The sequence below is a fragment of the Silene latifolia genome, chromosome 5 (assembly GCF_048544455.1).
Source record: "Silene latifolia isolate original U9 population chromosome 5, ASM4854445v1, whole genome shotgun sequence".
NCBI classification, from domain to species: Eukaryota; Viridiplantae; Streptophyta; class Magnoliopsida; order Caryophyllales; family Caryophyllaceae; genus Silene; species Silene latifolia.
Genome location: NC_133530.1, coordinates 66,856,497 through 66,873,973, shown reverse-complemented (window position 1 = coordinate 66,873,973; position 17,477 = coordinate 66,856,497). Strand labels below are relative to the sequence as shown.

The window sequence follows — 17,477 nt, the reverse complement described above, 5'->3', positions numbered from 1 at the left end:
GGATCGAACCCATGACCTCTTGGTATGTGTATCCTCACTATTACCACTATGACACATTCAGCTTGTTGATATTAAATACAACTGATTATACTTAATTACGAATTAACAGATTAATTCGTCCAAGCTAACATTATATATATTTAATTAAATATAACTTATTATATTTAATTTACGAATTGACAGTTAATTCGTCTAAACTTAATATTATTTAATTTTCATTAAATAATTATCTCATCAACACATCGATTAACTTTTTAGTCATTTTGGGCATCAATGTGATTATATTTCTATAATCACATTTCTCAAACACATCCTATAGGTGTGACCTTTAGGGACCAGTTGATCACCGTCATCTGTATGATAATAACGTCAAACTTTCTAGCAAGCCAACCGTTATTAGGTAAACGTTAATCAACTGATTAAATATATGAAGTATACCCTTGTGAACCTGTAAGAGATTTACAAATGTTATCACACTAATTTGTGGAGGACACAAGCTCCAACAAACTCCCACTTGTCCTCACAAGTGTATGTGCGATAACCGATTCTCATATCCTTTAACATTTCTCCCACTCAATGTAAGACAATTTGCAAATCCGAATTCACAAAGGTCGTATTTTACAAGCGATCAGTATCAAGAGTGGTTTTCCCGACTAGAGAGTAACTTAACTGATAAACGAATCAACATTCGAGCATGGCCATGCATTTCGATTACAACTCCTCGAGTGGCCCCGAGAAATAACTATACCGATAAGGGTTGGATATTTTCCTCAACTCGAATCCTGCAGATGTAAGCACAGTATGAAATGACCCAGAAAAAATCTACTTAGCCCCAGTTACGCTAGACCGTGAGAAAGAAACCAAAGTCACCCAAAAACTGCCTTAATCTCAAGAGACAGTTGATAGTCAAAAGAATCGATTCTAGGAACACAATGGATGTCCTATCCACGACCTGACACCGAATGTTATTAAACATTTAGGACTCCATTACGTTGTCACAAAATGTTGTCCTACGAGGTATCGTCATAATCTCGTATCTGTGATCGATCAGTCAACCGTTTGACTTATGGCTCGTTGAACCAACCATCAATCGACTGCACAATATAATAGCCGGAGTTATCAGCTCACATTGGCGATTACAGACCAAAACAAATATAATGTAATTCAGTTCACTTTGTGGCGTTCAATGTTGTCAGTACAATCCACATGAAAAACAAAATATTATATATATATAAAACGATGAAGTTATAAATAATATATGAAAAAAATAATGTATCAAATCCATAATCAAGTACTACAACTTAGGAACATGTTTAATTCCCATGGAATTAACATGCCCTACATGCTTATCATAATTCAACGGTTTGGTGAGAGGATCTGCGATGTTATCATCCGTCGCAATCTTGTCAATCACTATCTCTTCTTGCTCCACGTAATCACGGATCAGGTGAGCCTTCCGAAGTACATGTCTAGATTTGTTGCTAGACTTTGGCTCCTTAGCCTGGAAGATGACACCTCTATTGTCACAATAGATGGTGATCGGGTCATTCGAACTAGGAACTACCGAAAGCCCTTATAAGAATTGACGCATCCATATCGCTTCCTTTGCTGCCTCCGAAGCGGCATAGTACTCGAATTCAGTAGTAGAATCTGCTACAACACTCTGTTTGGAACTCTTCCAGCTGACCGCAACACCATTAAGAGTGAAGACGAACCCGGACTGAGATTTTGAATCATCTCGATCCGTTTGGAAGCTAGCATCTGCGTAATCCGGTTCGATAGCTTAGTATCGCCTCCATAAGTCAATACCCAATCCTTAGTCCTCCGTAGGTACTTGAGGATATTTTTGACTGCTATCCAAAGGTGTTTTCACCTGGAGTCTTTTGGTACCGACTCGTCATACTTAATGCATATGCCACGGCTGGGCGTGTGCATATCATGGCATACATGATCGATCCTATTGCAGATGCATAAGGAACACGACTCATGCGCTCAATACCTTCAGGCGTCGTGGGTGACTGAGACTTGCTCAACTGCATCCCAGTCGTCATAGGAAGGTTCCCCTTCTTGGAGTTGGTCATGCTGAACCTCTCAAGAACCTTATCCAAATAAGACTTTTGACTAAGTGATAATGTCCGTCGTGATCTATCTCGGTAGATACGGATTCCCAATATACGCTGTGCCTCACCCAGATCTTTCATCTGGAAATGGTTCTTCAACCATTCTTTAACCGAAGATAGGAGAGGAATGTCATTCCCAATCAAGAGTATGTCATCGACATACAATATCAAGAATACAATCTTGCTCCCACTCGACTTGATATATAAGCATGGTTCTTCGACCGATCGAGTGAAACCATACTCTTTTATCACTTGGTCGAAATGATGATTCCAACTCCGAGAAGCTTGCTTTAGTCCATAAATGGAACGCTTAAGCTTGCATACTTTCTTAGGATGTTTAGGATCTATGAAACCTTCGGGTTGCACCATGTACAACTCTTCCTCCAAATAACCGTTTAAGAAGGCGGTTTTCACATCCATTTGCCAAATTTCATAATCATGAAATGCGGCAATCGCTAAGATTATCTGAATGGAATGTAGCATGACTACAGGTGCAAAAATCTCATCATAATGCAATCCTTGCACTTGAGTGAAACCTTTTGCCACAAGTCGTGCCTTATAGATATCTGGTTGCGCGTCTACAGAACGCTTTATTTTGTAAAGCCATTTGCACTGTAGAGGTTTTACCTTATTAGGTAAATCAACTAGATCCCATACGTTATTCTCATACATGGAGTCCATCTCGGATTGCATGGCTTCAAGCCATAGCTTTGAGTCGGAACAGGCCATAGCACCTTTATAGGTTGCGGGTTCATTACTTTCTCGAAGTAAAACGTCATTCTCCTCGACCATACCAATGTATCTGTCCGGAGGATGAGAGTCTCTACCCGACCTCCTAGGTTCCTCAGGAATATTAACCGTATCATCAGTTGGAGGAACCACTTCCTCCATCCGTTCCTCGGTCGTTGGTTCTGGAATCTCCGACAGCTCGAAGGTTCTATTACTCGTCTTGTTCTCGAGAAATTCTTTCTCTAAGAACGTCGCACTAGCCGCAACAAAAACTCAATGTTCGGTAGGCGAATAGAAGTAATGACCAAATGTTCCTTTTGGATAACCTATAAAGTATGTCTTGACCGATTGAGGGCCGAGCTTATCCTCGTGTCTCCACTTGACATAAGCCTCGCAGCCCCAAACCCGAATAAAGGACAAGTTGGGGACCGTTCCTTTCCACATTTCATATGGAGTCTTGTCGACAGCTTTAGACGGACTTGATTAAGTATAAGAGCAAAATTTGAAAAGAGCATAACCCCATAATGAATCAGGCACTACGGTGTGACTCATCATGGATCGAACCATATCAAGTAAGGTTCGATTTCTCCGTTCAGACACACCATTCAATTGAGTTGTTGCAGGTGGAGTTAACTGCAAAACGATTCCACAGTCTTTCAGGTGTTGATCAAACTCATTTGAAAGATATTCGCCACCCCGATCTGAACGAAGTGCTTTAATCTTTCTACCCAGTTGGTTCTGCCCTATTCTCGGTATTCCTTGAATTTCTCAAAGGACTCACTTTTATGCTTCATTAAGTAGACATATCCGTATCTACTCAAATCGTCCGTGAAAGTGATAAAATATCTATAGCCATCTCTAGCGGTAATTGACATAGGTCCACATACGTCCGTATGTATGAGTCCTAATAGGTCACTAGCGCGCATTCCAACACCTTTGAAAGAAATTCGAGTCATCTTGCCAATGAGACATGATTCACACGTGCCATATGCAGAAAATCCGAATGCGGGAATAGTCCCATTATCGACGAGTTTCTTTACACGTTTCTCATTTATGTGTCCCATTCGACAATGCCATATATAGGTTTGATCTTTGTCACCAACCTTTAATTTCTTATTATTCATGTGTAATACTTCCGTGGTTTGATCTAAGATATAAATTCCATTCACGGAAACTGCTTTGCCATAAATCATTTCATTAAAAGAGAAAATACAACTATTATCCTTTATTGAAAATGTAAAACCGTCTTTAGAAAGTACGAAAACTGAAATAATATTCTTAGATAAACTGGGTACATAGTAACAGTTATTTAAAGATAACTCAAAACCACTAGGGAGTTGGATTACATATGTTCCCTTCGAGGCAGCAGCAACTCGCGCTCCATTCCCGACTCGCAGGTCCACATCACCTTTTTCGAGAGGTATGATGTTCTTTAGGCCCTGCAAATGATTACACAGATGAGAACCACAACCAGTATCTAGTACCCAAGTTCCGAAACTTGCATGGTTAATCTCAATCATATGAATATAAGATGACATACCAACGAGAACGCGACGCGGCTGCCTTGATGTCCTCACGGTAGACGGGACAGTTCCTCCTCCAATGTCCAGTCTTATGACAATGGTGGCACTCTATGTCACCGCCCTTGCTCTTTGTCTTGCCCTGTGAGCCACTAGTCTCACCAGGCGCACTCTTACCGTTTCTTGGTTTCTTGAACTTTGGCTTACCTACAACTAGGTCGCCATGAGCCTTGCCCTTACCTTTACTCTTGTTGTGAATCGTGAGAACATCCTGCTTCATGCTCCCACTCAATTTCATATCCTTCTCGGTCTGTACGAGAAGGGAGTGTAGCTCATGAGGACTCTTTTTCAAGTCATTCATGTAGTAGTTTGCCCTGAAAAGGGCAAAACCATCGTGAAGAGAATGAAGCATTCGGTCAATTACAATGCTCTCACCGATTCTACAATTCGGTGTCTCTCCGACTTCTCGACATTCTCAATCATGTGGAGAATGTGTGGGCTAACTGGTTGGCCCTTCTGGAGTTTCGCATCAAAGAAGCGACAGGTATGCTCATATTTAACGATTCTCGGTGCTTTTGAGAACTCGTTAGTGAGCGTAGTGAAAATCTTGTTTGCACTTTGGGCAATTAAGCGTCTCTGCAAATTGGTTTCCATTGCAAAGATGAGTACGTTCTTTATCGCACTTTTTCCATAACGAAGTCACTATAAGCGAGTGACTCGTTGACTCCTGCATTTGGGCCTGGGTTGACCGGTATTGGCTCGATTAAATACACGAGCTTACCGTCGGCAATGGCGACATTCCGTAGTGCCACCTCCCAGTCCTCAAAGTTGGACCCATCATTCTTCAGTCGCGTGGACTGATTCATTTGGTCCATGAACACTTTTAGCCAGGATGAACGATCTAGTGTGGCACTAGGCATTGGGATTGCGTTATTTCCAGCCATTTGTTGTAACAGTATTATTGATAATAAACGTGTTCTACACTGCGAAAGAAGAATAAAATAATAAGCATGTGCATCGTTTTAATTTTAAGTCTAATGAACTAATGTCATAACGCGAAGACTTAAAAATATTTATACAATTGATCTCCCTCAAGAATTATATAAATGACCCCAAGACTCAATTCTCTGTAAAATGATAAGCTAACCTTTTAGCTAATTCTACCGTTAGAATTCTTGGTCGATAAATTTCTGTAAATTCTATCTTTAGTCCATCACAATCACGAGAAACTCTTCGGACTATGATGTTGAGGTAAAATAAGTCAACACAACTACTTACCCAACGTAGAAGGGGTCATATTAGGCCTACCGACGAAGAAGGGATTCATAGATGTTTGCCCTTATAAAGACTAATCTCAATTTCCGTTTTAGAGGAAGATCCCATCAACTTTATTTAAATTCATTTTAAGTGAACTATAATCTAGCATGCGAGAATGATTAAACTAAAGTGATGGCTTAAAGACTGTGACATCTGCATGTCCATGAAAATTAACATACAACCTATATGAGTCAATTTTCATGCATTTTAGTAGTAGTAGGTGGTTTGGTTTTAGGCGGAATATGATGCAATTACTAACATGTGAATGAAAAGCAATAAAAATGAAAAACGTAAAAAAAAAAACAGTAAAAGTCCTAGTGTGGCCTATCCTATCAAAATGAACAATAAATACAAGTTTGGAATCCATCCTTGGACCCGAGAAGCTTGTCTTGATGTTTCATCTTGATCCATGTAGCGGGAGTGAGTTTGAATCTTCATCTTTAGTCTTCTTTGAAATTACAATAAATAAAATTACATAATTGACCTATTAATTACATTCTAATTTAAAAACCCAAAACTAAAATAAAGGAGATTCGAGATCTCATAATTACATAAGAAATTATGTTTCCTTCATTACGAAAACATAATTTGACTAAGGCCACACTAAGTATTACAAATTACAACAGATTGCAAAAATTAAATACGTAAATAAAATTCATTCATTCGATTCATTCAACAAAATTAAAAGCATCAACTAAAATAAATTAAACATACATAATACAATACATTAATTATGTTGATTAATTTATCCAAACCACCTATTTAAATTAAATTAAGTGACAATTCCGCAATTTAATCACATTAATTTCATACTTAATCCATATTAAACTTGTAATATGAATTCTATCCGTCAAAATTTTAAACTGCTTTAAAATAACTCGGTATCATTAAATTGTGAACCGATTCACAATAACTAATTGGCCAAAATAAAATAAAAAACAAAATCCAATTTTTTTAAATTGGTCTCGGCTGGAAAAAACAAATTTTTTTTTTTATTTATTTATCAGCTGTCACGGCTGGATTTAAAAAAAACAGCCCCTTTCCTATTTTAATTCGGTAAATAGGAAAAACAAGGAAAAACTTTCCATAAATTTTTTTTTTCTTTCTTTTTCGGAAAAAAGGCAAATAAAAAAAAACTTTCCTATTTTTTTTCTTTTCTCGGTTTACCAAAAAACAAAATTAAAATAAAGTTTTTTTTTTCGGTAAACCCTAAAAAACATGATCAATTTATATGCCAAAAATTAAACAAGATTTGATGACTAAATTGTTTACCTTTGCTATTAGAACATGATAAGCATATGAAATAATAAACATGATCAATTTATATGCCAAAAACTATATAGCAAAAACAATCTTTTTATCATAAACATGACGATTCCATTTAATTTTAACTTAATCTGCATTAAATCAAAAACTACCAATTCTTCATATGATAATTTTAACTGATTATAAACTATAATATGAAAAATAGAATGGAAAAATATCATCAAACAGAAAGAAAAAAACGGCACAAAAAAAATTTTCGAACCACAAAAAAATTCGAAACGCTAATTTTTTTTCTCGAAAATCCTATTGTTCACATACAAATTTTATGAAAATCATCAAAATTAAAATCATAGCCCAATGCCCTGATACCACTTGTGGGAAATAATCTGTATACTTCCCTTAGATTAGAAGGATTATAACGATTTAACAAAGATGATCTAAGGTCATAAAATAAAATACATAAACAAAAATAAAAGATTCAGAAATAACCTTCGGTCCTAGCAAATATGGCCTAAGAACAATATCAAAATTGATAATATATAATATGTGTTGAATTGTCATCTAGTGAGGATCGAACCCATGACCTCTTGGTATGTGTACCCTCACTATTACCACTATGACACATTCAGCTTGTTGATATTAAATACAACTGATTATATTTAATTACGAATTAACAGATTAATTCGTCCAAGCTAACATTATATATATATTTAATTAAATATAACTTATTATATTTAATTTACGAATTGACAGTTAATTCGTCTCAACTTAATATTATTTAATTTTCATTAAATAATTATCTCATCAACACATCGACTAACTTTTTAGTCATTTTGGGCATCAATGTGATTATATTTCTATAATCACATTTCTCAAACACATCCTATAGGTGTGACCTTTAGGGACCAGTTGATCACCGTCATCTGTATGATAATAACGTCAAACTTTCTAGCAAGCCAACCGTTATTAGGTAAACGTTAATCAATTGATTAAATATACGAAGTATACCCTTGTGAACCTGTAAGAGATTTACAAATGTTATCACACTAATTTGTGGAGGACACAAGCTCCAACAATGATTGGTTGGTAAATGAGATTGGAAGGGCTACTGGCATGAAACTGGGTGCTGTTCCCTTTAAGTATCTGGGGGTGACTGTATCACCAAAGAGGTTATCTGTACTGGATTGTACTAGGTTGGTTGATAATGTTGTGGACAGGATACGAGGTCTGGGGGCTAGACATCTTTCATATGCCGGAAGGTTAGTTCTGATTAGGGATGTTCTTATTACTCTACATAACTACTGGGCTCGTATTTTCATCCTCCCCAAAACTGTTCTGAAGAAGATTGAATCCATCTGTAGAGAGTATCTCTGGCATGGGTAAACAGACAGTGCTAGCCCAGCCTTAGTAGCTTGGGACCGTGTGTGCAGGCCTAAGAGACAAGGAGGGTGTGGGTTGCATAACTTGATGATTTGGAATATGGCAGCTGTGGCAAAGTATGTATGGTGGATTGAGACTAAAGCTGATCACCTGTGGGTGAAGTGGGTGCACGCAATTTATATAAAAGACAGGAATTGGAAGGATTATGAACCAACTTCTAATTCGAGCTGGGCATGGAGAAAGATTTGTCAGACTAAATCCATCTTCAAGGATCTTTTAATGCCTGGTTCAGGAGTGACTGCACCTTACTCTACTGCTTTAGGTTATAAATGGTTACAAACTCAGGATACTGTGTGTGAGTGGTACCCCTGGATTCTTAATACTTGGGTAGTTCCCAAACATGGGTTTATCAGTTGGTTAATGGGGCATAACAGACTTCTTACTCAAGATAGATTGATGAACATGCAGATTATTCAGTCGAATTTGTGCTACTTGTGTGGACTGCAGCAGGAAAATCATACTCACCTTTTCTTCAAATGTGAGTACAGTAGGAGATGCTGTAGAATGATTTCTGATTGGTGTGCTGAGATGTTACCAGATGAAGAGTGCATTAGATGGTGGTGCCATAAACGCTACAGGAGTCTCAGTAAGAAGAAAATTATTGGGGTTATCTTGGCAGGATTGATTTATCACTTGTGGATGGCTAGGAACAAGTGCAGGGTGGATCAGGCCGTGTTACGTCCAGAACAGCTTGTTAAATGTGTTCAGGTTGACGTTTGTAATAGAGTTAAGAAATTTCAGTCTAAGTGTCAATCGATTAATGTTAAGAATTGGTTAGATGCATTTGTGAAGTCATGAAGGAAGTTAGTATCACTATGCCTTCTAATTGTTTGTATTTGGAGATTTATGATCTTTAATGAGAAGCTTACATTTTCCCAAAAAAAAAAAACTATTTCCAATATGACGTTTAATCATTCTTTGTTATTTTTTTTCTCTTTCATCATCTTCCTCCCGCCTTCATCTTCATCTTCGGTATTCATAAGTAGACTGTCATCTTCATATTCTGTATTCATTCTTCGACATCCATCTTCATATCCATATTTTTATTGGAGTTCCAATTTCTTCTGCATCGTTAGTTCATACACAATCCGGATTTTGCATGAAATTATCTAGGAAAAAAGACGGCGTCTTCAGTAACTCAAAACATCGACATCCATGGACGATATGCAGATTGTTGAGTTCAACAATGGTAAGTACATTATTTTAACGCGTTGATTTTATTTATTTAGGGAGGACTTCAACTATGGTTATTTTTTTATGTTTTTTTTTTAAAAAATGATATGGAAGATGAAGATGAAGAGTCTTACCTTGTAAAGTTACAAAAACTTGTTTATAGAGTTACAAAAACTATTATGTTGGCAAGCCTATATGTTGCATGAGGAGTATTATGTCTCGAGTTTAGTCATAGGTAAATAATGTGTGTAATTTAGCAAGCCTAGAGAGTAAGAGTTTTTCTGTGTTTAGAAACGTTCTGTCCAAGGTAAAAGGTCTGACGAAAAAGTTTCACTAGTTTGCAGATAAAGTTACACTTAATTGCAGCTAAAGTTATAGTTTTTAGTTTAACTAAATCTACCAAATTGTTTAGTTGTGTTAGCAAAACATTTATGACAGTTTGTGTTTGTAAATTTTACAGAGCAGGATTGCTGTGAGGACTTACCAGAGGTAAGAGAACATGAATTTGCAGAAGTCATGCAAAATGTAGGTGGGGATGAAATTTGTAGGATTGTAGAAAGACAGTTTACACCATTTGTCGGGCAGGAGTTCAATGACATAGAGGAAGCTGTAAAGTTCTGTAAGATGTACACTCTTGCATGTGGTTTCAATGTGCTTAGATACACGACAAAGAAGTGGCATGACGGGGCCGTTAAGTCAAAACTTTTGGTTTGTAACCGAGAGGGATTTACATACGCAAAAAAGGTGAGCAAAGACAAAGAGATTGAATTATTTCGGTGATGTGACTCTTAATTGCGCACATTTAGTCCCCTAATTGAACCTATTTTGCATACTAATATAGCATTTCATGGCCATTTTATCCATCAATTCCTTCCTATTTTGCTTTCCTAGTGCATTTTATATGTTTTATAGGAAAGGAGATAATGAGACGGAATTCCCATCTCCCGTGCATACTTGGAAGCTTGATGATAATATTGGATGGAATAGTATGAAGAGAAGTCAAGAACAACGACGAACGATGCAGGAATAAAGAGTATGCGTAGATCATAGGCTTCTAAAACAAGATAGCGGATTCCCATGTCCAGATCCGTGCGTCTTAAGCACAAGACGGGCGGATTCCCCTGTCCAGATCCTAGCGGCCTGAGCACGAGACGAGCGGCTCCAGGACCTTTGATCCGAGCGTATCCCAAGCAAGACGAGCGGATCCCTTGGCAGTTTCAACCGTGCTTCAATTCGATCCGAGCGGATCGTGGTGAGAGTAGCTACGTGATATGCGCATCTCCCTCGAGACTTGCAATTCCCTAGTTACATCTTAGCATTGTTATTTACTAATCCACCCTTGCTTAACCTAATGATGTACTACTATATATACTCCATTTGTAATAATTAAAAAAGGAGGGAGAGGAGAGAGCCCTCTTAGTGGAGTCAAACCTTCCTTAGATTAGATTAGGAGTAGATTAGAATAGATGAATCTCAACCATTCCATATTAATCTTTCCTGAATCATTGTTCAAAGTTTATTATTATTGGGTAATTGAAGATTATTGGGTTATTATTGGAGAATTGACAACTCTTCATCAATCAATCAAGTTCTCTTCTATTATTCTTTCCTTTCATTTATTCATCTTAAGTTTGGTATAATCTCTCTACTCCTTACTCTTTATTGTTTATTTCCTCATTCTCTTATCATGTTTATATTTGTTGTGATGATTGACACCATTAATGACATGTTTTCCATGATAATGAGTGAGTAGTTCCTTAGCTAGGATTAGTGGGAATTAGGGGAAACAAACATGGGGAATGATTCATGCTTAATCTAATATGTTTTCATGATTAAATTTCTTGCTTGTTGTGATTTCAACTTATGCACATGTTATGTTTGATGATATGCGAGCCTATGAATCCTTACATTTTTTACCCATCACCTATCTTTTCAATGAGGCTTGTAAGCTTATACACCAACTCGAGCCTCATTAGACCATGCATATAGTTGAATAAGATGGATTAAGTCGACTTGTAGGTGTTGTACAATCTAATCGATTCGGCTCCGGAACCCAAACCTTCTTAGGGATTGTAAGCTTATACACCAACTCGATCCCATCACAATGATAAGTGCTTGCTATATAATTGAGAATATGTTTGTATGATCTACTCTCATGAATCCCCTATGATCCCATGACATCCTAGTGCTTTTAATCATTTGTTTACATCCTTTAATTCATTGTTTGCTTTACTTTATTGCTTTTGCAACTACAACCCAAATCAATTGTGACAGTAGCATAAATTGAGATAGATAGACTTAGAAACCAAAGCACACCGTCCCGTGGATCGACCTTGACTTAACCACTAACTAGTTGTTTGTTGAGAAATATAAATGTGTTTGATTGAGAGCCCCAACGACACTCTCTACATCATTCGGGACGCACAAGAGGGGGAAGAAATTGGAGAAAAGCAGCGGAGAAAAACAAAAGTAAGGAGGATTGAGTGCAAAGCGAGGATTAGATTGCTCATGTTCAATGGTGTTTTATTAGTTGACCGATTTCACGCGGGACACAATCATGAACTCGTTGAAGTGAGAGATAGGGAGTTTCAAAAGCTATCAAGGAAACTACACAAGTATCACTAGGAGCTTATAGTCTATAACTCGAGGGTTAGTGTACACTTCCTGTTTAAATAACATTGCATTCACATTGGATTATAAATTTTCCCAGAGTTACATATTTACTGAGGTAAAATTACATTAATTGTTGTTAAAGTTACACTATACTTAAAGTTACACATAAATCCAAGTAGAGTTACATATTTAACATAATAAAGTTACACAATGAGTTTTAAAGTTAAAATATGGTTAAAGTTACATACTTCTCCATTTGAAGTTCCAATGATATTGAATTGAAGTTCTAATTACATTGCACTATAGTTTCAAATTTTGAATTCTCATTGGATTACAAATTTTGGTAGAGTTACACAAAATTCGTCTAGAGTTACACTTTTAGTCACATGGAGTTACATCGTTCAGTGTTATAGTTACCTTATGGTTAAAGTCACATAGTTACTCCATTGAAGTTCCAAACACATTGCAGTGAAGTTACAAAATTATTGGATCGTTTTTAACCACTGTAAATTGTTTGAATGCAGTTGAAGACAGGTGTTACAAGGACGTATAAAATGTGAAAGGAACATGTTAATGGGTTCGAAAATATTGGTGCGAGTCTAACTGACTTCAAGAATTTCAATAGAGACGTTAAGTGCTATATTAATGAGAGGGACGGTCAGTTGTTCATAGACCGTTTTAAGAACATGGCAGAACACATGAAAATTTCTTCTTCGATTATGAAGTAGATGTCGATGGAAGCTTGATCAGGGCGGTATGGGCGGATGGTATTGCTCGAAGAAACTACTCTGTATTTGGTGATGCTGTGTCTTTCGATCCGACATACTCGACAAATAAGTATGACATGGTATTTACACCTTTCACGGGTATTGATAATCACAAACGTTCAATAAATTTTTGTGGTGCACTGCTTTTTAGGGAGAACGAGGATTATTTTGATTGGGTGTTCAAACGTTTTTTGGTGGCAATGGGTGAGAAGGAACCAAAATATATTATAACCGACCAAGATCCGGGTATTATAAAGACTGTCAAGAATGTTTTTAAGACGGCTAGGCATCGCTTCTGCATGTGGCATATAATGAACAAGGTTCCAGTCAAATACGGGTGTAAAACCAAAGATTATCCCGAATTTATAAAGAAGTTAAATGCCATAATCTGGGACGACGAACTTGAACCAGATGAATTTGACAGTCGCTGGGGCGAGATAATGAAGGAGCATGCCGTTGGTAAATCTGCTTGGTTTGAGGAAGTCTACCTTAAAAGGAGACAATGGGTGATGGCCCATTGTAGGGGCCTAAATATGGGAAGTGTTATGAGGACAATACAAAGATCGGAGAGTGAAAATAGTTTCTTTAAAAAGTTCGAGAACAACAATGGAACGTTGGTTGAATTTTGGATGCATTTTGAAAGTGCAATTGACCAACAAAGATATACTCAGAAGAAAACTGATAATGACAACAAGCATACGTCACCGAAAATGGTAACTCAATGTCCTATCGAGCGGCATGGAGCAAGAGTATACACACATGCCACATTCAATGAGTTCCAAGAAAAGGTAAAAATGTCGACAAATGGACTTGGTGCCAGGGGTTTTACCGAGGGGAATGAAATAGAGCTGACGAAGGTAAATGATAGTTTAAGAGGAAGAGTTTTTGACGTTCATTTCAGACCAGGTATTTATCACTGACATTTGATATTTGGACTTCTATTTTTTTTAGTTACAATTAAAGATCATTAGAGTCACGCGTAGTACAGTCTATAGTTACATTTTATCCATATTGCGGTTACACAGAGTATCGCTTAAAATTGCAACTCAAGCATATTGCAGTTAGTAACAGATAGTTTGGTGAAGTTACAACTAAACCGTGTTGCAGTTATACACACTCTCACTTGCAGTAACATAATATTTGTTACAGTTTATGACGATATTTATCTGAATCTTTTTTTTTGTTATGTGGCAAAAAAGGAACATATGAGGCAACATGGTCGTGTAGAATGTTTGAAAGAGCTGGAATACTATGTAGGCACATCATTTGGATTTACTCAAGTAATGGTGTTCAATCAATACCGGAATCGTACGTGGTTCAAAGATGGAGAATGGATGCACTATACAGCGCCTCTGATGGGAAGGAAGTAATTGATGGAAAACAAATCGAAATAACAAGGTTATGCTCTGAGATACATGAAACTGTTGGAGTACTAAGGGGTAAAGCTAAGGATGATATTGAGACCTTGTCCAACTTAATTAGGGATTTTAGAGAGAAGCTGTCACCGTCTACGGAGGAATTGACTAAGCAACAAGAAATTGAACAACTACTGGGTTGTAAGGCCAGCAAGGAGATAACAATATTGCCTCCCAAACATGCGAAAAACAAAGGGAGTGGCAAAAGGATGTTGTCTACCAAGACAAAAGCCGAAGCATTGTTATCTAAACCGAAACGGATATGCAATAATTGCAAGCAAATGGCACACCACGACAAGAGAAACAGCCACAACCCGTTTGCGGAGCGCCCACAACCACCTATTGAATCATCTTCGGATGAAGACGAGGATGAGGAAGAGGATGACGAATCTTCTGAGTAGAAGTTTAGGATTAGCATATTTTAATTATTTATTATTGTGTAATCTTTAAATGAAAGAACAAATATTAAAATCGTTTTTAGAGTCAATGAATTTTTTTTTCCTTATAATTTGGAAATGCTAGTCAGCAAACAAAAACACCGATTGAAGTTACGCAGACTATATATTGGAGTTACACAGAATATTGAGTGAAGTTTCAAAGTATATGATATTAAGTATCTTACGCAGTGTAACTGTATGGGGCCATTGGTGTAATTTTTTAGGGTTCAAAATATTTAAAAGGGTCTCAAAATATTTAAAATGGTCTCAATTTTTTTGCTGTATAGAAGGTTCAGAATAGCTGGCTTGTATTGGTTTACAAAATATTCTAAAAGGTACGTATTGAAGTTACGAAAACTATCTATTGGAGTTACACATATTAGCAAGTGAAGTTACAAAGTATATGATTTTAAGTATCTTACGCAGTGTAACTATATGACGCTATTAAGTTACAAAACCTATATATTGGAGTTACACAGAATATCAAGTGAAGTTACAAAGTATATGATTTAAAGTATCTTACACAGTGTAACTGTATGACGATATTGGTGTAACTTTTTAGGGTTATTCTGTAACTACAAGCCATATAATTTAAAGCATAATCAAACTTTAAGCCAATTTTTTGCTATATAGAAGGTTCGAAATATTCAAAAGGGTACAAATATGAGAATAGCTGGCTTGTATTGTTTTACAAAATATTCTAAAAGGTACGTATTGGAGTTACAAAAACTATACATTGGAGTTACACAGACAAGGCAGTGAAGTTACAAAGTATATGATATTAAAAATCTTACACAGTGTAATTGTATGCCGCTATAGGTGTAACTTTATAGAGTTATTCTGTAACTACAAGTCATGAAATTTAGAAAACAGGGATGTCTTGAACTTAAACAAAAAACAAGGATAAAAATATTCAAACTTCAACGCCAATTGTTAGCTATATAGAAGGATCAAAATATTTAAAAGCGTACAAGTTTGAGAATAGCTGGCTTGAATTGTGTTCCAAATATATTGTAAAACGTACAAATGTCACTTTGATGATTTTAAAATTACTTGGCGATTTTACGCCAAGCTTGAATTGTTTTCCAATTACTCTCTTTTTGAGCTACCCAACGTTTAACCTTCTCCAAAACTTCATCTCTTATGTCATTTATGTCAGCTAGTACAAGGGATGCAGCAAGCTGTATTACCAAGTAACGTCGGTTGGTCATGCTGTTGAGGTCATTATGCTTGAAGGGCTCACCTTCGTACATTAACATGTGAACCATGGTGAAAATGCCAGACTCCTCGTGAAGAGGAGGAGGACGCGTCCAATCAAAATTTATCTGGCGATGCTCAAACCCAGCAACCTGACATCCTTTGGTCACCCCTTCATACTCCAAATAGTCGCTCATAGCGGACAACTAAACATAATTAGTATTGAAACGTAAATTAAACAATTGAATTAAGAAAAATATAATTGACAATTCAACATTCGAATAATGGAATCAGACTTAGTAGAATAGTTGCCGCTTTGCATATGTCAGACTTGGTTGGATCTGGGTGAAATTGGTTGTCCAGTAAGTCCACAGTTTTCGAGTTGAAGTTGATATAAACGCATGCTAAATGGTCATCAATTTCGATTGGTATGAAAATTAAATCAGCACCCAAGTTGATAGTCTTGCCACAATCCTTGACAAAGCCGTCCCAATGTTTGTAAAGCATATCGTAGTTGTTATCGCTTGGTGTGCACTGAGTTGGTGTATCCATTAGCCGCATGAGAACGTCCTGGAAAAATGAAGATTAAAGAGGCTGAAGTTACAAATTATACGGGCTGAAGTTAATGAAGACATTTTTTTTTATAAATTCAAAATTTGTTTACAAAAAAAAATGTTAATAATTAGAGGCTGAAGTTCCAAAATTATATGGGCTGAAGTTACAAAATTATATGGGCTGTTAATAAAAAAAAGCTGTTAATAATTAGAGGCTGAAGTTCCAAAATTATATGGGCTGAAGTTACACATTATACCAGCCGAAATTACAACTTATACGAGAAAATAGTTATTAGGCTCAAACCGTTTGACGTAGCCCAAAGAAAGCCATCCTAGCAACTTCAAAACCCTCTGACTCTATCCTGTTCAGCAACACTGCCCAGCACTCAATCACAAATGAGGACATTAAACTGTTTGGTAGCATAGAAAGGATGTCATCCCCTCGGAGTGATGCATTGGGACCATAACAAGCAAGATCCTCTCTGTGTTTGAAACAAAGTAAGATAAGCTCAACAATTTAGATTCATTAGCTGGTAAATTGATTGACTTAGCAGATAGAACTAAACTTACACGATTGGCATGCCATTGTCGTCTAGGAAGAAATAGTCCGCTACATGCTTCCTGAAATCTTTCACGTCCTTAAATAATGTCTGGTTGTTCCGTAGGAAATTAGAGACGACAAGGCAGGCCAAACCAGACGCCTGCCCGCAATTGTAGGAACAGCCAAGCCAATCACCCTTACCACGACGACAACTACTAAGGACTGAGAGGGGTTCACCAGTAGAGGGGGATAACAACTGCAACAGGCGTAGAGGATCGACGTCTTTTATACGTCACTTCACACTCATCCACATTATCAATCTTTCTCTTGGGGTGAGCTTTTTTAGGAGGGGTTTTGAAAGACGAAAGGATTTTCTTCAGTTGACACT

General features: G+C 36.9%; 2 protein-coding genes across 2 annotated transcripts; both read left to right on the top strand.

Annotated features, from left to right (window-relative positions):
- The first annotated feature begins 8,065 nt into the window (after positions 1-8,065).
- LOC141655468 (uncharacterized) lies at positions 8,066-9,190 on the top strand. The gene is made up of 2 exons (XM_074462548.1): positions 8,066-8,211; positions 8,383-9,190. Exons 1-2 carry the CDS (start codon positions 8,066-8,068, stop codon positions 9,188-9,190), a joined length of 954 nt encoding a protein of 317 aa, XP_074318649.1.
- A 357-nt stretch (positions 9,191-9,547) lies between these two features.
- Positions 9,548-14,761, top strand: LOC141655467 (protein FAR1-RELATED SEQUENCE 9-like). Its single transcript, XM_074462547.1, has 6 exons — positions 9,548-9,581; positions 10,026-10,309; positions 12,703-12,712; positions 12,907-13,802; positions 13,897-14,005; positions 14,145-14,761. The coding sequence occupies exons 1-6, from the start codon at positions 9,548-9,550 to the stop codon at positions 14,759-14,761; spliced, it is 1,950 nt and encodes a 649-aa protein (XP_074318648.1).
- The last annotated feature ends 2,716 nt before the right edge of the window (positions 14,762-17,477 follow it).

Excerpts from the sequence above, each read along its gene's own strand:
- LOC141655468 (XM_074462548.1), top strand. The coding sequence starts at position 8,066 with ATGAAACTGGGTGCTGTTCCCTTTAAGTATCTGGGGGTGACTGTATCA. Across the intron at positions 8,212-8,382 it reads CATCTTTCATATGCCGGAAG|GCCTAAGAGACAAGGAGGGT; the intron begins GTTAGTTCTGAT and ends CCGTGTGTGCAG.
- LOC141655467 (XM_074462547.1), top strand. The coding sequence starts at position 9,548 with ATGGACGATATGCAGATTGTTGAGTTCAACAATG. Across the intron at positions 9,582-10,025 it reads GATTGTTGAGTTCAACAATG|AGCAGGATTGCTGTGAGGAC; the intron begins GTAAGTACATTA and ends TAAATTTTACAG. Across the intron at positions 13,803-13,896 it reads ATGAAATAGAGCTGACGAAG|TTACAATTAAAGATCATTAG; the intron begins GTAAATGATAGT and ends TATTTTTTTTAG.